At 38.3% G+C, this 22,700-nt stretch overlaps 2 protein-coding genes across 2 annotated transcripts; one reads left to right on the top strand and one right to left on the bottom strand.

Annotated features, from left to right (window-relative positions):
* Nucleotides 1–2,049: 2,049 nt before the first annotated feature.
* Nucleotides 2,050–5,682, top strand: LOC121807505 (probable disease resistance protein At4g33300). Its single transcript, XM_042207749.1, has 6 exons — nucleotides 2,050–2,447; nucleotides 2,546–2,870; nucleotides 2,975–3,363; nucleotides 3,633–3,988; nucleotides 4,103–4,308; nucleotides 4,540–5,682. The coding sequence occupies exons 1-6, from the start codon at nucleotides 2,100–2,102 to the stop codon at nucleotides 5,364–5,366; spliced, it is 2,451 nt and encodes an 816-aa protein (XP_042063683.1). The 5' UTR covers nucleotides 2,050–2,099; the 3' UTR covers nucleotides 5,367–5,682.
* A 4,279-nt stretch (nucleotides 5,683–9,961) lies between these two features.
* LOC121807513 (nucleobase-ascorbate transporter 3-like) lies at nucleotides 9,962–16,348 on the bottom strand. Its single transcript, XM_042207763.1, has 14 exons — nucleotides 15,905–16,348; nucleotides 15,034–15,131; nucleotides 14,749–14,925; nucleotides 13,793–13,893; nucleotides 13,563–13,638; nucleotides 13,406–13,465; nucleotides 13,137–13,321; nucleotides 12,969–13,065; nucleotides 12,694–12,780; nucleotides 12,062–12,120; nucleotides 11,467–11,558; nucleotides 11,279–11,356; nucleotides 11,021–11,181; nucleotides 9,962–10,345 (listed from the first exon to the last, which is right to left on the bottom strand). The coding sequence occupies exons 1-14, from the start codon at nucleotides 16,068–16,070 to the stop codon at nucleotides 10,124–10,126; spliced, it is 1,659 nt and encodes a 552-aa protein (XP_042063697.1). The 5' UTR covers nucleotides 16,071–16,348; the 3' UTR covers nucleotides 9,962–10,123.
* Nucleotides 16,349–22,700: the final 6,352 nt, after the last annotated feature.

The following is a 22,700-nucleotide window of genomic DNA, read 5'->3' on the forward strand; positions in this document are numbered from 1 at the left end:
TCCGTCCGTCCGTCCCAGCGGCGCGGCACCGCCTGCTCGCCGATGGATTCTTGCCGCTGGCGCGGCGCTACTCTTAGCTAAGAGCACATCCGTGCCAGCTAGCAGCTGACGTTGCGCGTTCTGATTGGCCAACGCCATTTCCGTTGGAAATTTTTTTTTTGTTTTTTTAAATCGAAAATAATACCAAAAATTAAAAAAATATTTTCAGATTCCTAAATATATGGCCGTTTTTTTACCTTTTTCTGGATTTTTTTTTTATTTTTTTGATTTTTTTATTCCCAAAATCATCTATAAATACACACATTCATCATCCATTTTTCACATCAAATCATCTCTCATTCATATTTTTTCATACAACTTATCTACATTTTCATCTCTCACTCAAACCCTCTCAAATGGATTTCACCAATCTCATTGCGGAAACGGAGCGCGAATAACAAGAATACGATGAACAATATCGTGCCGCTTATGGAGCCTATGTCGCCGCGAATACCTCCGCCCCTCATCTTCGACCAACTAGATCAACTCGCCGCTACATCCATCGTGACCGGGAGGGAGCCAAAGAAAGGCTCGTTGCCGACTATTTTTCAGACCAGCCGCGGTTTCCGGAAGATTACTTTCGGTGCCGTTTTCGCATGTCAAAACGCTTGTTTATGCGTATTGTCAACACATTATCCGCCCGTGTTGAATGCTTTCAAACAAGTACAGACGCAACCGGTCGGCAAAGTCTCTCGGCGTTGCAGAAGTATACGTGTGCGATCCGACAACTTGCTAATGGGCTAACGGCTGACCTCTTCGACGAGTATTTGCATGTCGGTGAGTCAACTGGAATCATTTGCCTTAAAATTTTTTGCGACGGCGTTCGTTCAGCTTTCGGTTGCTTCGTCTTCACGAAACAGTCCATGGTTTTCCCGGTATGTTTGGCAGCATTGACTGCATGCATTGGAGGTGGAAGAATTGTCCGACTGCTTGGAGGGGCAACACTTAAGCGGCCACAAAGGCGGCGGCCCAACACTTATCTTTGAAGCGGTCACCGACTACCGCCTATGGATTTTGCATGCATATTTTGGTATTGCCAGATCCAACAACGACTTGAACGTGCTCTATTCTTCACCACTCTTCAATGATGTTTTGAATGGTGTAGCACCGACGATCGACTTCACCGTCAACGGAAATGCATACCACATGAGTTACTATCTCGCCGATGGTATCTACCCAAGGTGGTTGACTTTCGTGAAGACGCTCAGCAACCCGCAAGACCCGAGACGGGTTCTTTTTGCGCAGCGTCAAGAGTCCGCTCGGAAAGACGTCAAAAGAGTTTTTGGGGTCCTTCAAGCTCGATTCAACATTGTGAAGGCCCCGTCTCGGCTGTGGTACGTGAAAAATATCGCCGACATCATGTACACGTGTATTATCTTGCACAACATGATTATAACTGACGAAGGACCGATGACGGCTAGCTTTTACGACGAGGATGAAGCCGGAAGCTCAACCTCAAGGTCTCCCCCACGCCGAGGTGTGCATACGACAGTGGGCGAGAGGATCGAAACAAGGAACACAATGCGCGATACCTGAGCCCACATTGAGCTACAAAAAGACCTAATCAAACACATTTAGACGAAATTCGGCCACGAGTAGTGGGTTTTTTTAATTTTATGAATTTAATTATGTAATTTTAATTTTTAGGATTTTAATTATGTAATTTTTATTTTTTTCTAATTTGTAATAGTATTCCGGATATTTTTAATACATTTTAATTTTGTGGAAATGTTTTTATTTAAATTGAATAATAGAATGGTGGGACCTATGAGCTTGCCCTTGCGAAAGAGCACGGATGTGAGTATTGTGCTCTTGCCTAAAAGCAGAGAATAAAAGTGGGTCTGGGCCCACATTCGTACTCGTTGACAAGAGCACGGATGGGGATGCTCTGACCACCACCACCACACATTTTAGATTGGGCACTCCCCATGATATTTTGATGGCCCACGAGGAGGTTATCTTGGTCATTTAGACAATCTTCATTCGTTTAGTACTTTAGTTCCTCCACCTTAAAAGCATCCTTTTCCATCCAAGGTTGTTACAGCCTCCCTCTCTAAGAAATGGCTGTAACAGACTTCTTCGCCGGCGAGATCGCTACCGAGCTCCTCAAACAGCTCCTCGTCATCGCCCGCAAATCGGTGTCGTGCCGCTCCAGCGCCGAGCAGCTCATCGCCTACATCCGCGACCTTCTCCCTATCATCGAAGAGATCAAGCTAACCGGCAACGAGCTCCCTCAGCACCGCCAGCGTCACCTCGACAACTTCTCCCAAACCCTCTCCGGCGGCCTCGAGCTCACCAACAAAGTCCTCTCCTCCCCTCGCTGGAACTTCTACCGCAACATCCGCTTAGCCCAGAAGATGGAGAAGTTGGAGAAGAACGTATCCCGATTCATGGAGGGGCCTATTCAGGTACGGACGAACGCAGAAAAAAATATTGATAAAAATAAAAAACTTGAAAATTATATTCAAAAATATGTTTTTTACGTCTTCTTATGGTCTTGTGGCAGCTTCACGTGCTGGCGGACGTGCATCACACGAGGATGGATATGGCGGAGAGGTTTGATCAGCTGAATTGGAAGCTGGGGGCGATGAAGATCGGAGTCAACGGAGACGGAGGGTGCTTGGGCGCGGCGGTGAAGAGGGTGGAGGAGGAAGAGAGGTGGTGCGAGGACAATTTGGTCAATTTGGGCTGCACGGGGCTGGAGCTTGGTAAGATGAAGGTCAAGGAGATGTTGACCGGTAGCGATCACAGCGTGGTCGGAATTCATGGGATTGGTGGCATCGGCAAAACCACACTCGCTAGGGAAATATGCAAGGATGATCAGATTAGAAGTAAGTCCTGTTTTTCTATTTATGAGATTATTTATTATACATTACTAATCGAGACTATTAATAGTGGAGTAATATTGTGAACATATAAATTTGTTGTATTTCAGGTCATTTCAGGGTATTTTTTCTGACTGTTTCTCAATCTCCAAATATGGAGCAACTCAAGTCAAGAATAAGGGAAATATTGTTAGGGAGGAGTAGCATTGTCAACGACAACAGCATGGAACTAAAATTCGGATTTGAGGTTGAAAGCAGTTCAAGAATTCTATTGGTTCTTGATGATGTGTGGAAACAATCTGTTGTTGAACAGCTCCTGGTGAAAGCTCCAGGCTGCAAAATCCTCGTTGTGTCGCGCCTCAACTTCCCGCCATCGGTCGTCGACTGCTCGTACGAGCTCGATCTGCTGTCGGAAAATGAGGCCATGTCTCTGTTCTGCCACTTCGCCTTCGGCCAAACTTCCTTACCTGTCGGTGCCGACGAGGACTTGATCAAGCAGGTAATTAACCGGTTTCTTCACTTCGTTGAATGAATTCATTTCGTTCCCAATTTATCGCAGGCTCGAGAGCGAGGGGCTTAAGTCTCAACCAGTTTTCAATTTTCAACCAGTTTTCAATTTTTTCTTATATTTTTACTTTAGAATTTGTGGAAATTATCGAAAATTATCTTAAGGGGAAAAAAATCAATAGAGTCATACCAACATTTTTTTCTGCATCCGCCATCGGCTATTACTAGTAGCCTAACCCTTATGTTCGAAATTTCGAACAGGTGGTATCCGAATGCGGAAGGCTTCCACTTGCATTAAAAGTGATCGGGGCATCTTTAAAGGGTCAGCCGGAGATGTCATGGACGAGCGCCAAGAGCCGGCTATCGCGAGGGCAGCCTCTATGCGAGTCCCACGAGGTGCAACTGCTCGAACGCATGAAAATGAGCATCGACAATCTTTCCGAGACGGAGAGGATGTGTTTCTTGGATTTGGGGGCCTTCCCTGAAGACAAGAGAATCCCTCTCCACATCCTCATCAGTATGTGGGTCGAGCTTCACGACATCCCCGAAGAAGAAGCCTTCGCCGTGTTAGTCCAGCTTTCGGACAAGAATCTTCTTACACTAGTCAAAGATTCTAGGTATGGTCTTAAAAGCCAGTTTTTTTCAATACAATGTGTATCTTTTGTTTATGGCGGTTGACCCTTCAGCATCAAAATCCTGGATCTGTCACTGATTTTATCTCGTATTTGCAGGTCTGGTGACAAATACAGTAGTTACTACGAGATATATGTTTACCAGCACGATGTATTGCGCGATCTAGCGATACATCTGAGCAACGACGGTCCGGTCAATTCACGGAGACGACTGTTGATGCCGAGAAGAGAAGCCGGGCTTCCCAGAGATTGGGAGAGGAATTCAGATGAGCCCTTCAACGCTCAAGTTATATCGATACATACAGGTTTCATTATATTCTATCCATCTCCTCATTATCTGTCCTGCATTTTCATTTTGGGACGTCTTTTATTGGATTGCAAACTCATCTCACGTCAGAAAATGAGAAAAGTTGAAAGCAATATAAATTTTGTCAAACTCAAATTAATTAGTTTGATGTCTTTTGAGAATGATTCTAAATTAACAATATCAAATTATTGTGCAGTCAACGATCCTAACAAGTATGTGACTGATGCAGGGGAAATGGGAGAGATGGACTGGCTAGAAATAGAGTGCCCAAAAACAGAGGTGGTGGTTCTAAACTTCTCATCTTCCCAGTACTTTCTCCCACCTTTTCTCGAGAGGATGCCCCGGCTACGGGCCCTCATACTCATAAACCACAACGCCGGCAACGCCCTTCTTCACAACACCGCGGTGTTCAGCAACGTAACCAATCTCCGAAGCCTCTGGTTCGAGAAAATCTCCCTCCCGCTCCTCCCCGCCACCACAACTCCTCTCAAGAAGCTGCAGAAGGTCTCCTTAGTCCTCTGCGACATCAAGACCGTTGAGCACTCGGTCCTCGGCCTCCCCTTCCTCTTCCCGAACCTGTCCGAGCTCACATTGGACCACTGCATCAATCTCACCGAGCTCCCGGGCAGCATCTGCGAGATGCCCGCGCTCACGAGCCTCAGCGTGACCAACTGCGACAGCCTGCAGGCGCTGCCAGCCGAGCTGGGGCGGCTCGGGTCGCTGGAGATCCTGAGGCTCTCCGCATGCCCGAGCCTCAGGGGGCTCCCGGCCGGGGTCGGGAGCCTCGAGAGGCTTAAGTACCTCGACGTGTCGCAGTGTGTGAACATGGGGTGCCTGCCGGATAAAATTGGGGGGTGCCGCAGCCTGGAGAAGATCGACATGAGGGAGTGCCCCCGGGTGAGGAGCGTGCCGGAGTCGGTCGCGTTCTTGCATTCGCTGAGGCGGGTTGTGTGCGACGAGGAGGCGGCCGGGCTGTGGAAGCAGTTGGAGAAGGCGAGGCCGGGCTTGTGTCAAGTTCCGCAGGAATGCTTTACGCTCGACTGGCTCGCGGAGTGATGAAATGGCGTTGCTAAAAAAAGAGACGGAAATTAGCGACAAAAATTATCTGCTGATAGTTTTTGACTTTCGTCGCCAAAGATATATCGAGCGGTAAACACTGTTTTTAGTTCCAGATCGGTCTCAATTGATGTAAATATCAATAATATTTATGCTTTACTCTCGACTAGGTCGTTGAGTGAAGAAATGAGATCACATAAAAAAGACGGAATTTAGTGACGGAAATTATCCGTTGTATTTATCGAGAGCGGTACTTCATCTCAATCTCAATCTCGATCTTGATGTAAATATCAATAATGTAAATTACATTACTTTATATCCTGCTTTTCAATCAATTTTTTTCTTCAATTTTAATTTCACATATTTTCATATGTTCTATATCCATAACAAATAGTTACTACATTTTTCTACTCTATTTTAATTGAGTAGGTACCGTATAGTGGAATATGACATGAACATTATAGCGGTCAATTGTACGTTCTTTTAGGAACACATGGTAATGACTTTATTTATCCATTAAATCATGGGAAACTTTAATTTGGATAATTATAGTGGAGTAATAAAGTATACTGAAGAAGCTATCTGGAAATGGTATGATCATGAATAGTAAATGCTGATGAATAGACATGAGACTATGTGAATAATATTATAATAAAAAAGTGAGTGCATTTTTATACTCCTAACTAATTGTGGATTACCTAATCATATTCCCAATAAATTAAGAGTCTATCATAGTTCTATCATCTATGGCTGCTACTGGTGGTGATAGTGGAATATATTATCTTAATAAATCCAAAAAGAGTCTTAAACGCAAGAAATTTCAAACCTTGTGGACCCTTTGAAAGTAAGAGGCATGAACGTGATTTGGAATTCTCTTTCTGCCATAACATTTATTTCCACAAAAAAAGTAGTATCTACTACTATTGAGGTCAGGTCGCATTTACACTACACAAAAGGAATTTATCGAGCGCCAAATTGTCGAGTAAAACATAATATCCGAGTACTTTTTGAGCGACTAAGATGCTCGTTATTCGTTGAATATGTGAATATTTAAGAATTTCTACTACATGAATCATGAGCATAAACAGAGCCACTAACACTTCAAATTTATCATATAAAATATTATATATATATATATATATATATATATATATATATAGGATTGTGATCAGTACTGAACCACTCTTAAACCTTAAACGCCGAACAACATCATTACATGATAACATGGAGTTCATTATAATGAACTAATAACAAACATATAATGAACTTCAAATTTCTAAATTATGCATGATGATGTCATTGTTTTTAAATCTCAGAATCCCTATAATGAACTACAAATAAAGTTGTAATGAACTCCGCATTATTATATAATGATGTGTTTGATGTTTAAATTAGTTTGGTATATAATACAACCATATATATATATATATATATATATATATATATATATATATATATATAGGGTAGTGATCAATGTATAACTAATCTTAAGTGTATAACTAGAGAACAAATCTCAGCCACACATCTTAATGGAACAAATATTATTTATTTTAATTATAGAAAATATGCTAAGGGTAATTTTGGAAATTACTTTCTGAATTAAAACATGCGATCAAATTACGCGAAATCTTCCAAATCTGCGATCCTTTCTTCTTCCAAATCGTAATTCTGAGCTGGGGGTGGCGCCGGAGAGGATACTGGCGGCGGTGGGGGAGCTGGCAAAGGCGATCGGGGCGGAGGGGCTGTTGGCGGATTCAATCGTCGCGCCAATGCTGAAAAAACCCCAAATCAAAACCTACCTCTACGTCGGACTCACCGGAATCAGCGTCGGCGGGTAAGGAGACGCAACGATGAGCTGCCGTAGAAGAGAAGCGGAGTTTCGGAACAAGAGCGGGGCGCGGTGGCTGTAGGCTCTAAGATTCGTCTTCGATATAGTTAGTTTCCGTCTACGTTTAATGTTACTGATGTATCTTGTGATTTTACTTCACTCTTGTTTACAAAACATCACTCTTGTTCTGATTTTACTTCACTCTTGTTCACAAAACACATCACTCTTGTTCTGATTTCACTTCACTCTTGTTCTGATTTTACTTCACTCTTGTTCACAAAACACATCACTCTTGTTCTGATTTCACTTCACTCTTGTTCACAAAACACATCACTCTTGTTCTGATTTCACTTCACTCTTGTTCACAAAACACTTCACTCTTGTTCTGATTTCACTTCACTCTTGTTCTGATTTTACTTCACTCTTGTTCACAAAACACATCACTCTTGTTCTGATTTCACTTCACTCTTGTTCACAAAACACATCACTCTTGTTCTGATTTCACTTCACTCTTGTTCACAAAACACATCACTCTTGTTCTGATTTCACTTCACTCTTGTTCTGATTTTACTTCACTCTTGTTCACAAAACACATCACTCTTGTTCTGATTTTACTTCACTCTTGTTTACAAAACACATCACTCTTAGCATGATTTTACTTCACTCTTCACTCTTAGCATGACTATTTTTGGGACAATTCAACATTGATATTATAATTAGATCAGAGCAAGAAGAAACAGAAATGGGCTACATCTGAAATGCATAGCTAAAATCTCACAAAATTCAAATACTACACTACATCCCATCATAAAAATTGCAACGATAGCTTATCACCTAATGTTAATTCCCTAATTAAAGGAAATCAAAACTAAGAAAAACAGAAGATAAATTGGGAAATGCAGGCTAAATTATATCATAGATCTGTGTGTTCCCGCTCGGGGTCAGATGCCACGATCATGTGCGACAAGATGTCGTAGAGCGGCCCGCCCTTGGCCATCGCCTCCTTCTTCTCCTTGATCACCGCGATGAGCTCCTTCCGGAGCGCCGCCGCCGCCTTGTTGACGGTGGCGGTGTTGTTGGCGACACCGATGCAGATTCCTTCGTCGGGGAAAGAGAGTCACTTGAATCGCGAAAATATTGATAATTTCCAATCGAATTCCTCTTCAATCGGACGAATCGGCGGTAGGAGAGCTGAGAACTATTTTGCAGAAGAAGGAAGATGAGGAGAAGAGAAGAATGCGGTTTCTTTTTCAAATGCCAATGATGTAATCTAATTTTGGATGTGCAATGACCATTATACCCCCGCCTTATTATTGTGGAGTAAATTTGTGATTGAGGGAACTAATATCTCATTAAATTCAAAAATTAATACTAGCCCTTGATTTTTTTGATCTTGTGGCTATTATTTGTTCTCTAGTTATATGGTTAAGAGGTGTTTGCCATAGATCATGACCATATATAGGGAGATGATCAAAATAAGTATGTGTTTAAATCCAGAAATGCAGACCAAATCTTGGCCCTAGGATTAGATGATCTAATGGTCAATAATTAACCAAAAACACGGAAGGTCATAATTAAGCAATTTTAGGTCATATTATAATATTTGGGTTTAATGTCATGCTAAGATCGTTTTAGGTCATGCTTTGTTAGCATGACCTAAAAATTACCTAATTATGACCTAAAAGTGACCTAATTATGATATTGTTCTGCGTTTCTGTATTTAAATCTAGTTTTGCATAGATCAAAACCCTATATATATAGGGAGATGATCAAAATAAGTATGTGTTTAAATCCAGAAATGCAGACCAAATCTTGGCCCTAGGATTAGATGATCTAATGGTCAATAATTAACCAAAAACACGGAAGGTCATAATTAAGCAATTTTAGGTCATATTATAATATTTGGGTTTAATGTCATGCTAAGATCGTTTTAGGTCATGCTTTGTTAGCATGACCTAAAAATTACCTAATTATGACCTAAAAGTGACCTAATTATGATATTGTTCTGCGTTTCTGTATTTAAATCTAGTTTTGCATAGATCAAAACCCTATATATATAGGGAGATGATCAAAATAAGTATGTGTTTAAATCCAGAAATGCAGACCAAATCTTGGCCCTAGGATTAGATGATCTAATGGTCAATAATTAACCAAAAACACGGAAGGTCATAATTAAGCAATTTTAGGTCATATTATAATATTTGGGTTTAATGTCATGCTAAGATCGTTTTAGGTCATGCTTTGTTAGCATGACCTAAAAATTACCTAATTATGACCTAAAAGTGACCTAATTATGATATTGTTCTGCGTTTCTGTATTTAAATCTAGTTTTGCATAGATCAAAACCCTATATATATATATATATATATATATAAATTTTGAGTAAATGAAAAGTTCATTATTACAAATTGAGTTTGTGATTCACATAGCTAGGAAGCAAATTAAATAAAGCAAGTCAAACAAACTTCTAAAACTTTCTTGTTAAACACAAAGTCCAAATATAACAACTTCTAGAATGAAACTTAAACAAACAATTAAAAATATGCTTAACACTAAATCGTCTAATTAAAACATACTTTTGGTATTATATGGTCAAAAAGGTTTGTTGGTGATGCTCAAGCCACGTGACTTAAAAAGAGTGTGAAAATATTCAATTTTTTATTTAGGATATTCAATTTTTTATTTAGGATGCCACAAATAATTACATGTGATTATTCAACGGTCGCATTTTCTAATGATAAATTTGCAACTACTAACACACCATAAGTGAAAAGTTGGTAAAAATAAAAGTATTATTCTTAAAATAAAAAAAATACAAATAGCTTACAGTAATCCTCCATCACTTTTCTATCAACTTCATTCATACACTTTTCTTTTTCTCCTTTTTTGAGAAGCTCTCGAGTTTATTTGGAATATACACAAGCATAACTTATCGCAGAAATCTGGTAGGAATGTATTCACTAAATCTTAAAGGGTAGCTGTAAAATTCCTCATTTCTGCTGTCTCCCTTCCAGCGATGGAAGGGCATCATCCACGGAAGCCCTCGTTCTTCAACAGCGTGCCTGGCTTCGAGCGTGTTGTCAAGAAGCGCTCCAACGATCAGTGCCACGGTGGGTGGAGAGGAGAATATGGTGTTCAAGATATCATTGAACTGCAAATAACACAGAAATAACATTATCGCCGTTCGGCCAAGGAAAAGAAGCTTCGCTTCGTATGAGCATTGGAACACACTCATAAGGAGCGTCGTTTCATAGTCTGCCCGGTGCTTGTCACTGGAATCTCGAATAAATTTCAACATCAAGAGTTAATAGAGAACTAGTGTTATTGCAAAGAAAAAATCAACTATATGATACGAGATAGAATGAAGCAGTAGTATATATTGGTCACGTCTAAGCACTGATTTCAGGACCTTGTATACTACTGCTTCATTCAACATCGAAAAGTTATGATTTTTTTTATGAGTAAAGGTCAATTTTGGTTCTAAACATATGACCAAAATACAAATTTGGCTCAAAACATCCACTTTTTGAAAAACGGGTCCATAACAAATGAAAATGTAGCCGAAGTAGTCTTTTTTTTATGGTTCCGTCAAAAAACTAACGGTCAACGCTAATTGCACAGTGGCATGACCGTTAGTTTTTTGACGGAACCGTAAAAAAAGGACCACTTCGACAAGGATTTCATTTGTTATGGACTTGTTTTTCAAAAAAGTGTATATTGTGGACCAAAATTGACCTTTACTCTTTTTTAACTAATAGTACTATGTTTCTTGATAATTCTATGTTTGTAACAAATGAATACACTAATAAATGTGTGTAATACTTACCCATCCTCCTTTCGTTCGGACAGGACCATGCCCGGACGCATCTGTATTGGTGATAAAATATTGAGGAATTGATACACCCAAGAACAGGGAGACACCCAATACGTAGATATTTCGCAAGGAATTGTTGTTTGCAAACTGAATAAGTGAAATCCCGGTCGCAGCTGAGGGTGCGGGTGCAATGATATATGCTAGTGAGATTCCAGTTAGAAAATACAGAAGAAAAGGTAACAGCATGCATTACTGATTAGGAAAACTTACCAACGATACCATATAAGATGCAGTATATTGCAGCAAATATCGGCAATGGAATCGATGCAAAAAAAGCACCAAATTTTCCTGCAAAGCAAGATTTCTCAGTAGTCATGTATACCACCATCCAGACTGAACCATCATCATCGTCTTGCACTCCTTTTTACCACACGAAACCAAGAGAAGACTTAACCTACCGAATATTGAGAAGAAGATCATGAAAGCGGTGGATATCTGAACCACTCTTCTGCTCCCAACACGAGTTAGTCCCAGGAGGCCAACATTTTCACTGCAAAATGAAGATAAAACATAATCACACGAAACTTATTGATAGATCTGTTTGTGCAGGAAAGATAAGCTCCTTTCCCACAAAAAAGACATACTCGTGCAGGCGTATGTCCATCGACATGCCTACACTAGTGTAGCAGTAAGAAAACATCAATAATATGTCAAGACGCAGTGACAGCAAGTAGGGGTAGTTACTTCACCAAACTACATCATTAAAACATGGGATCACAATGTCTTATCTAGATGCTATGCACATTCACTTCTTCATGGCGTATGTTTCAAGTTAACTACGTGGTTTCTTTAAGCACTCGAGGGCAAAGAAACACATATTTATTAGATATCCCGAGCTTTTAATCACTGGAATTGTTAAAGTTCTCTCCACAATTCACATAAATGAAGTGAAAATTGGCACAGTTCAGCAAACTTAAGTGACAAAATAAAGAAGAAGACGAGGTTGTTGAACCAAAATATATGTCAGAATTCAAATGACTCGTGAAATCTTACACAGAACCAGTAGTTCCAACAACAGAACCAAATATGCCTTCAAGCAGCTGGCCTATACCCTGCAATGGAAAGAGATATGATCAGTCCAAAATTGTTCAGGAAGAAGCATGCCAAAAGAGCTTAGAGAAAAACATTATTTATCTAGATTTATCATTAATATATGTATCTATTTTAGAGGGGTTTACTTTTGAGGATTACCCTAGATAGATAAATTGTAGGATAACCCAATCCCTTGTTTACTTTGAAGGATTGAAGTTTTGGGCTATCCCAAGGCCTTAACTCAGTCGACCTAATTATGCTTGATTCAATGCCCATTGATGAATCTAAATGATTTACCATCAAATCGTTCAAGAAACACTACATGTCATTATGAGAGGGCTGGTTTGTGTTTGGTAAAACCTAACTTTAGAAATTCCCAGGAGTATTACTTATTGTCAATATACTCCCATTAGTAGCATTTTACTTGCATTAAATAATCATAATCGACACAGATGATACATTCTGGCAAATATCTTAAGTACTACACAATTTGTATGCATATCCCACATAAAAGTCCAGAGATAAAGTCATATATTGTTACTAAAAGAATCAAAGTTCTCGTGTCCAGACAAGAAACCGGAAACTTCACAGACCTGTAGACCTATGCTTCTGCTCATCACATGCCCTGGAGGCGAAGTAGCACCAGAAAGCCTTGCCGCAGCATAAAATGTTCCTGTTGACTGCGATAAGGATACTATTGTTAGGCATATACAAGTCCATTGACATAAGTGTGACGGTCAACTTTTCCAATGCATAAGAAGTTCAGAGGGAAAAAAGCACAAAACAAAACGATCACACACCCAGCCGAAGTGATTACAAAACTGAAAGAGAAGTGGATGATCTTTAGAGGTACAAAAAGTGAACAAACCTCAGCGGACGAAACAAGTGCAGCACCCATCATCCCAAATACATGACTTGCTCTGAATATAGGCGTACCCCACTGAAAAGGATATGGAATCTTGATCCTGAAAAGAACAAACATCAAGCAACAGGTAAGAAGTAACAAAGTTGCAAGGAGCTAGAATGCAGAATGTACCATGGAGCAGACGACATAAGAAAAGACCGATCTGTACGGCAGCTTGTTTTCGTCTGCTCCTTGACATTGTTGTAAGCACCAGCAACAGTCAGAATTGCAGCAAATGCCCAAACAATTCCAACGCATAGAAGCAAAGCATATCTCTCGAGCATGGGCTTAGCAACTGCATGGAGGTGTTGCAAGTACTGCATATAGCATACACTTGAGCCAAATAATCCTTTTGGAAAAAAAATACAGACATACACACGAGCAACATAACAATTTCTTACTTGTTGCGAGATAACCAGTAGAATTAACATGAGCAAGCCAATTTCCACGCAGTTAGCAAGCTGTCGGATGCATAGGAACAAGTAAGCTGTAGGCTTTATCATGTTTGTAGCTTCACTAGTTTCTGAAATTTCAAGGAAGAGGGAAATAAGAAGATACCTGGGGAAAGCCCCTAGAGAATAAGCCGAGCCCCACCACGCAGACAGCTGGAACCAAAACTAGTGGACCAAAGTGCCTGTTCAAAACAATTTAAAGAGAAATTGAGAGAAATGGCAGAGCTGATGAGATTAAGCATGAAACTTCCTGAAATCTTTATCTACAACTAGAAAAAATAAAATATTGATGAACGAACTACTGATGACAAACTGAAGGTACACAGATCAGTTTACCTTGTAAGCTTTCCCCATGCATTGCTATATCCAATTATGATGTTCAAAAATGAAGATACAATTAGTGATCCTTGAATGGCTCTCATGGTGTGAGTGAATCTCTACAAGCATCCAACTCAACAAGTTACAAAATTGTGGCTAAACAACAGAATCGGCATAAATATCTACTTCAGTCTTCACACGAATAACAAAAAATCACTTGAAGTCCAAAAAGGAAATCATAAATGAGGGTGTAATAGGATCCTAGTGTGCATATAAAGTGCTAACAAAGACAAGCCAATAAATTCTGGATTGTATCTAAGAAGTGATATTGATGGATGGGTCAGAGTTGGCTAACTGAGATTACATCTAACATAAAAGGATAGGGTCAACTACACTTTTACACCCAAAATTTCCCCTGGTTTTTTGAAATAGAACATGTGCGACTTTGACATATAAGTAACCAATAAATGTATTGTGTTTTCAAATGTAGACGCACTTAATCGCGCTGGTAGTCAAGGACCACTTGTCACTACTCATTAGCATTAATAACTTAACCAGAGAAGCTCCAAACTGATTTTTGGCTGCCAATGCGACTAGCACGGATCAAAGAGGTTATACCAGATTATTGAATGATAAATTCATTTATTGGACACTAATATGTCAAAGTAAGACATCTTCTGTTTCTGAATTAAATCTGGGGTAAATATTTGGTGAAAGTGTAATTATAATCCTAAAAGATACAATGATTTTAACTTTAAAGATGTCCCAAATACAGCATCAATCAACAGTAATGAGCAACAAAGGAGAAAATTTGAGTCACAAAAATAGTAATACATGATTTTCTACAGAATACGAAGTATTTTATATTCTGAAGACAGCTGTTCATCTTAGATTCATTTTAGGCAAAACAAAATATAAACTTCAACACACTAATTTAAACTTGCAATATATTTACAACTACCAAATTTGCATACCTCATGATCATTTTGGAAATCACTATCAAAGAAATCATTGATGATTGCAAACACCGAAATAATATACGCAAACGATGGGCCCATCACAGTTGGAAGTCGTGTGCCGAACCATGTTTGTAAGAGAGTATTCACTCCTGACATAAAGAGCAATGACTGGATAACTCGAGCTTTATCACCCTGTTGGAAAGATTTTACGACACTTAAGGCAATGATATTACACAAAAGAAAACAACTCCAACAATTTAGTTATTCTTAACAAGTGCAGAAGAATGTAAATGGACATACTGGGCTACCACCCATCCGAGGCACTAGTAAAGTGGCGATCATCACAGTGGTTCCAAGCATGACAATGTAATGTTGGAAAGCCAAAACTGCTGTTTGTACTGCAATATGTGAACGATAGCATTAGCCAAGAATCATGATATGATAAAAAAGGGTTTGTCAATGAAATCGTGAAATTTGGTCAAGTCCCGACATGTCCGTACCTTTGAAAATTTAAATGACAAATCATGAAGTTTCAAAAATTCGTTCATATTGAGTTGGCACACATGTATAAGATTATGGTGATGTGGATGAATAGTGTCACATACGTGTATTAATGTGGCGACATGAACAATGTTGTTTTAGATCTAATAAACCAAAAAATAGATACCTATATCCACTCCTTCTCTGCATTCGTTCATATTTCTCTCTATTAGTCTCTACCCTACGCATCGTCCCCCCTTGTTCTTTCCGGACCACCACCTCCATGTAATGTAGACTTCTATGTCTATCAACTTAGTTTCAGATGGAGCAATTGCGAATTTCAGAAGCTTCATAATTTTACATTCAAATTTCGGAGCAATTAACCCTAAACCCTCATATGTGGGAAGCAACAATAACCAAGATGCAATTTTTATAAGCAGAAAAGACCGTGGATAACCCAAAATTAGTCCAATTCCAGTTCCATTTCTTTTAATTACAAATCTCCTTATGCTTCAATTAGCAATAAACTATGCACACGCAACCTAAACTCGAAGAAAATTGCAATATCACTTCCATTATAAGCAAGTTGGGGGAAAAAACTGGACAGCTTCTTCAATTCAACACAGACTAATCCAGAAAACACAGCAACCCAATCATGGTAGAAGAGAGTGTAGTGTATGTACTAACTAACCCCAAGAAGGATTGGAGTGGATGCAGTAATGGAGCTGGAGGAGCTGCTCTGCCGGAGGGTAAACAGGGCCTCTAGCCCCACCGAGCGGAGGAGCTACAACGGGCGGCGGTGGAGCTCCATGACCCGGCGGCGGAGCTTGGTGGTTGTGATGTCCCGTTTCCACCATCTTCTTCTTCTTCTTCTTCACTTGAAAGACTTCTTTTTTTTTCTGAATTTGGAATTGTTTCTTGGTTTGTGGGATTGTTATTCTAACACAGCACAGCACAGCACAGCACAGCAGCTCCTGATAAAGTGAGAATTGATTTGAAGATGAAGCCCTCTTTAAAAAATCACCGACAGTTAGCACATGCACAAGAACCCAGAAGCGGTATATTCTGTAAAATCATCTAAAAGTTGCTTTAAAAGTTAGAGACCTTTCTGAAATACTTACACTAATTCAGTTGAATGTATTTGAAAAAGTAGTTCTAAAAGTTGGTGAATTTTCTGAAATAGGTTTCATTTTTCCAGTTGTCTATAAAAAATTGGTCCCTTTCAATTTATTTATTTATTTTTATTATAATGAGATGGGATTCACAATATTATCTCTTATCTCTTTCTTTTTCTCTTTTATCAATTTTGTACTACTGTTATTCACTACTGATAGTAGTGGATAGGGTGATTTTAAAATAGAAAAATACACCATATGTCTCTTATTAGGCATTTCATCATGAGTTTTAAAAATATAAATAAAAATGTATAGAAAAAATTAATGGAACATGATACATCAATTTGTACAAGCATTTTGAGTAAATAAAGTAGTGACATGTATTAAAATTTATTCATCAATAAAATTTATTTTCTTTGAAGTTATTATAGTAGATCAGAATTAATAGATAGTTATGATAAGTGAGAGAGAAGAAAAGTTGTGGAATATTTATGGGAGGTAGTGATGGCAATAAATTAAAGCCCAATTAATAAATAAAAGGGAATGGAGGTTGGATTACGTTATGGTTTTGTCTCATTATAGGAGCATGGCGTATGGGAGTAACCGCGTGAAATCGATATGGCCAATTTAATGTCAAATATTAATACTACTCCATAATAGTAGTAATATCATTTTATTATTACTACTACTACTACTATCTTAGCTAACATATGATATTAAATAGGATTATGCAAAATATACAGGTGTGCTCACTTGGTATGTAGTTGCGCCAGTTGTATGTTTCAATTTTAACATTACTAAACCCCCAAATCACCAATACAAAACTTATTGAAAAAATGAACCCTTTTTATTGTAAGAAAATTAGAGCCTATATATGGAATCACTCTAGATAATAATGTTAGTATTATACTCCTAGTAGTAGTAGTATTTATTTTAATACCCAAAACTCATGTTTTTTGCTTTTAAGCCCAAACGAGTTTGATGCCCAATATATTATATTATTCTGGCCAATAATTTAGCCCATGAAGTTATTTCTTCTATTCATTTCTCAGCTCCTACAAAATACCATCATAAAATTCTTTACATATTTCAGCAAAGATAAGCATAAAATCGAATTGATATCGTGGTATTTCACATTAAATTGTCCATATACATTCATACGGTAAAGTTGCTTATGCAGTTACAAACTGGTCAAGTGATATTTGTTATCTCGTATTCACAGTATAATTTAAATTTGAAAGATCAGCTTGATTACAAATAATTTGATCCACAAAATTTAAAAGATAAATTCGTGAAAAAAATAGAGGCTATAATCAGAATCACACTATATAATAAATAATGTAACTTCTAGGCATTATCCAGAGCTATTTTAGTTAAAAACCCAAAACTCATGTTTCGCTTTCGGCCCAAAATAGTGTTAAATTTTGAAGCCCAATATTATTTATTTGGACCAATAATTTAGCCCATAAGTTATTTCTTCTATTTAATCTAACATAGGCAGGGGCAATTTATTTTGAAGATTTAATCTAGATAAATAAAAAAGTATAAACTCCTAAGTTATAGTATGAAAAAAAGTAAAACGCCCCAAAAGAATTCCCTTCCCATTTCTCATTATCTCCGATTAAAGTAAACAATTATGAATATGACACATGGTAGATTCATATGTGCTTATTCTCATGGAATTATACTCAAGGAAAAATCACAGTTATATAGTTATAGTTATAAATTCTTATAGACAAAAATTTAAATAATAGAAACACTCAAATCATCAATTGTTCAAGTCTTTCCCATTGAATTTCAAATGTGATGTAAAATCCATCTTTGAGCTTGTAGTCGACTTTACATCTCTTTATTTTATCACCTCTTTATTTTTTTTAGTAAGAAGAGATGTAATTATCTTCTAATTGAGTTATAAGTATATTTAATTCTAAAATTAAGACAAGTAGCAGGTTGGGTGGACCCAGGCTTTTTTGTTTTACTAATCAACATGATTAAATATGGCAAGCCCTACACATTTTAATATTATAAAGTTTCTAGTGCTGACAAAATTCATTGAACTTCTCCATTCCTACTACTCCCTCCGCCTCCGATTAAGAGTCACTCTTTTCCATTTCGGTAATATTATAAAGTTTCTAGTGTTAGTGCACAAAATTCATTGACTTTCTCCATTCCTACTACTCCCTCCGCCCCCGATTAAGAGTCACTCTTTTCCATTTCGGTAATATTATAAAATTTCTAGTGCTAGTGCACAAAATTCATTGACTTTCTCCATTCCTACTACTCCCTCCGCCTCCGATTAAGAGTCACTCTTTTCCATTTCGGTAATATTATAAAGTTTCTAGTGCTAGTGCACAAAATTCATTGACTTTCTCCATTCCTACTACTCCCTCCGCATCCGATTAAGAGTCACTCTTTTCCATTTCGGTCTGTCCCCGATTAAGAGTCATTCTTCCTACTTACTATATTTGGACATAAAAAATACCCTATAAGTCAAAGAGGTCTCACATTCCACTACCTAACTCCATTTATTACACCACACATTCAAACACTTCCTTAAAACCCGTGTCCGGTCAAAGAGTGACTCCTAATTGGGGACAGATGGAGTAACAATCATAGAGCCATATTAAAGTATAGGTTTTGCTTCTAAAAGATACTAGTACTACTATTGTTGAAGGGATGATAAAGTCCACTAGTTGAAATACTAATAGTAGATATGCCAACCAAGTGTTTGGTTGTACCTACTGTAGAATCATTAGAAAAATAGAAAATAATAGGCATCATTCTTTAATTTCTTAAATCATAGATCAAGTATATTGTTATATTCTAATTCTGGATCAAATCTGGATTCGATCACAATGCATTATTATATGTACATCATATTTGATAGGATGTATATTGAAATATCATTAATATGTAATCCATTGTTATATACTTATATAGAATCTCAAAAATCTATTTAATAGTTTTTGACTTTCGGTTATATATGGTCGTGTATTTTATATCAAACATAAATATTAGTAGGATGTTATAGGTATAATATATACTTTAAGGGGATGTTTACTTTTTATAATTGATAAGATAAATGATTTTACATTTGTATATATCCTCATTAGTTATTAGTACTAGGGTTTCTCCCATCTCAACCTATTCTATGAGATGCAAATTAAGAAAAAAAATTAATTCAAATGATATGAGTTGTATAGGGTTTTGGAATATCTCAAAACTTTAAAACTTTTAGTAAATACTAGTACTAAGATATTAGTCTATACTATTAACTTTGATCTATTTAGGATTATAATACATAAACTGATTTTTAATTTATGAGATATTGGAATTAAAAAAATATATATACTACATTAATAAAATTAGAAAAATGTTTTATGTTGTAGGGTAAATATGACCGACGTGTTGGTCCCTTTGTATATATATCGATCAAGTTGGACTAATTAATAAGCATTCCCAACTAATGTTAGTTTTTCTTTTTCGTACTTGAAATATTATTAAATTTAAATGCCACATTATGATGGATTGAATATTGAAATCTTTATCCTTAAATATTACTGCTACTAACTTCTTAGAGCATCCACAACCGTGCTCTTGCCAGCGGCACGGTTGTGGGCCCGAGCGGTACTATTCATGCCTGCTCTCTGGCAAGAGCACAACACCCACAATTGTGCTCTTCCGCAAGGACGAGCACAATTAATTTAATATTCAATTAAACATAAACATTTCCATAATACTAAAATTCATTAAAAAATCACAATAAATATTACAAAATACAAATAAAATAAAAAAGACATAATTAAAATCCTAAAAATTAAAAATTACATAATTAAAATACTAAAAGTTAAAAATTACATAATTATTGGCTAATATTACCCGAGGAAGACTACTCATCCGGCGGCAACAGCCCCAATTGTTTTTGGAGACCCACTATCATGCCCTCGTGCGTTTGAAGTTGCGTGTGGGTCATAGTTGACCTATCGGCCATATTGAGTTGGGCCAAAAGGGCCCACAACGAGTTGTTCGGGAGTGGAGGTGGAACATAGGGTGCGGGTTCGGGGGCGGGGGCCGATGGAGTCGCGGAGCGCCGGCGCTCGGCCGCCGCCTTCTTCCTTCCTTGCGGTCGGCGTTGGGAACCGCTTGGTCCGGCGTCGGGGCTACCCAAGTTAGCTCCGGCGAGTTGGCTAGCCACTTCTTCGGAGCCGGAGTTGGATAGGGATACCGACCTTGACCGTTTGGAGGAGCCGCTAGAGGAGGATGTTACGCCTCCCAGATACCTCGGGTGGAACCGCGTTTTCCTGCCAAACGTTGAGGTACTTGAACGACTTACTGTTCATGGATTGGTATGTGCTCAGCGCCGCAGTGATGATGTCGACCTCGCTCCGGCCGCTCCCGGCATTCCGCGACTCCTGGAGGAAATAGCCATTGAACTTGCCAATTTCATCGTTGGCTCGGCCGATGCAGTTGCGCACCATACTCTCGTTGCGCTCGATCGTTCCCGGCGGCCGGTTTGCATTGTACCGGCGAGATATGCGCCACCAAAAGTGATCGCCCGATTGGTTCGTGCCAACCGCCGCATCTTCGGAGATTTCGAAGTACGCCTTGAACAATTTATTCATCTCCGCCGGCGTGTACGGTGTGCGGACACCGCTGCCACGAGTAGGAGCTTGCGGAGGTTGGGAGGGGGCGGTCGGCCTAGGCTCCGGTGTCCACCCGTATCGTCCTTCGGAGGCACCTTGGTCGTCGATTGGGTATGGACGGTAGCCACCCGGAACAGCCGAATCTTGGGTTTGAGGAGGGGCCGAATATTCCGTTTCCGGACTAGGAAACGGTTGTGAACCGAACCATTCGGGGTTCCAACCGTGGGAGCCCGTAGGGTTATCGCCTTGGCCGGACATAGTGATGTTGTAGGGTATGAGAGAATGAAGATGAAAATGGATACGAGAGATTGAAGATGAGAATGCAGATGAGAGAATGATGATGAGAATTGTGTAGTTTGATGTGAATTTTTGGGAGTGAAATTGAGGGTATTTATAGATGAAAGTGTGTATTTTTGGGGTAAAAAAAATTAAAAAAAAATTAAAAAGTGGGAAAAAACGGTTATAAACGGATATAATTTTTTTGGGAAGTGAAATTTTTTTAATCGGTTTTTTAATTAAAAACCGATTTTTTTAAAAAAAATTATTTAAACCCAACGGCTATGCCGTTGACGAATGAGGGCGCGCCACGTCAGCTGCTCGCTGACATGGCGGCGGGTGGCGTCCGTGCCAGCGGCGCGGACGGCGGTGGCGAGCAGCGCCACCGTTGCGGATGCTCACGTTACAAGTAGGCAAATACACGTGTATACAAAATATCATTAATTGCTTTTTCTTGCTGTAATGTTACGTACGCAATCCATTTAATTTATTGGTAAGATACTATTAACTTATGCTTAATTTCTCATGGTCTAAATCTCTCATGTTTAGCAATTTGCTGAAGTTTCCTTAATCAACTTTACTTTCTCTACATAATATACTATAAATTTATTTATTCAAGATAAAATTGAGGAGTAAGCATTCACATTCATAAGGGGAGTCCCTTGACTTTGTATATCTCCATCCACATCACATGACCTAGTTAATTAATTTATTAGCTACTAATATTAAAAGATTAATCATTAGACACACAATACTATCTGAGCTTGTTCAACATTTTTCTAGACTTTTTTCTGGTGCTATTAAATACAATTAAGCCAAAAAAGGAAAAAAAATATAGAGTGGGATCTTATTATCTTCCAATTTATAATATGTACTCATATATTGCTATTTCACTATTTGTGTGCTTATATATAGATCTAACCACCCTGTTCTTTGGTTTATCTATATTTATATATACATTCACCTAACTTATTATAGTAGTAACCATTAAATTATTGAAAAGGGTGTGTCGACCATCTTTATAACTCTCTTCTTTATTTTGGATATAACACGAACCAGCTTTCCACATGTCATACCACACCCTCATGTCTCCTATCAAATTCCATCATTCTCCTTTTTATATATACCAATGAACAAACTTATAGAATGCATCAGATTAAAACTTGAAACTTTTACTTTGTACAATTACGAATGTATTAAAAAATACAAACAAATGATGACAATGAAGTGTAGCTTAATTAGTACAGTAAGACATTTTTCTCCTATATTTCAATGTTTGGAATCAGCTTGTGACTATATTGATAAATTCTTTATTTGCTTAGATATGAAAAAGAGAAAATTTTTAAATTTAAATATAAATTGGAAGCGGTATACATTAGATGGGAAACATATATAAAAAAATATAATACTTGAGAGAAGTGATGTAAATGCTACTATGCAAGACACGGTTGAA

The sequence above is a fragment of the Salvia splendens genome, chromosome 1, assembly GCF_004379255.2.
Source record: "Salvia splendens isolate huo1 chromosome 1, SspV2, whole genome shotgun sequence".
Classification (NCBI taxonomy): domain Eukaryota; kingdom Viridiplantae; phylum Streptophyta; class Magnoliopsida; order Lamiales; family Lamiaceae; genus Salvia; species Salvia splendens.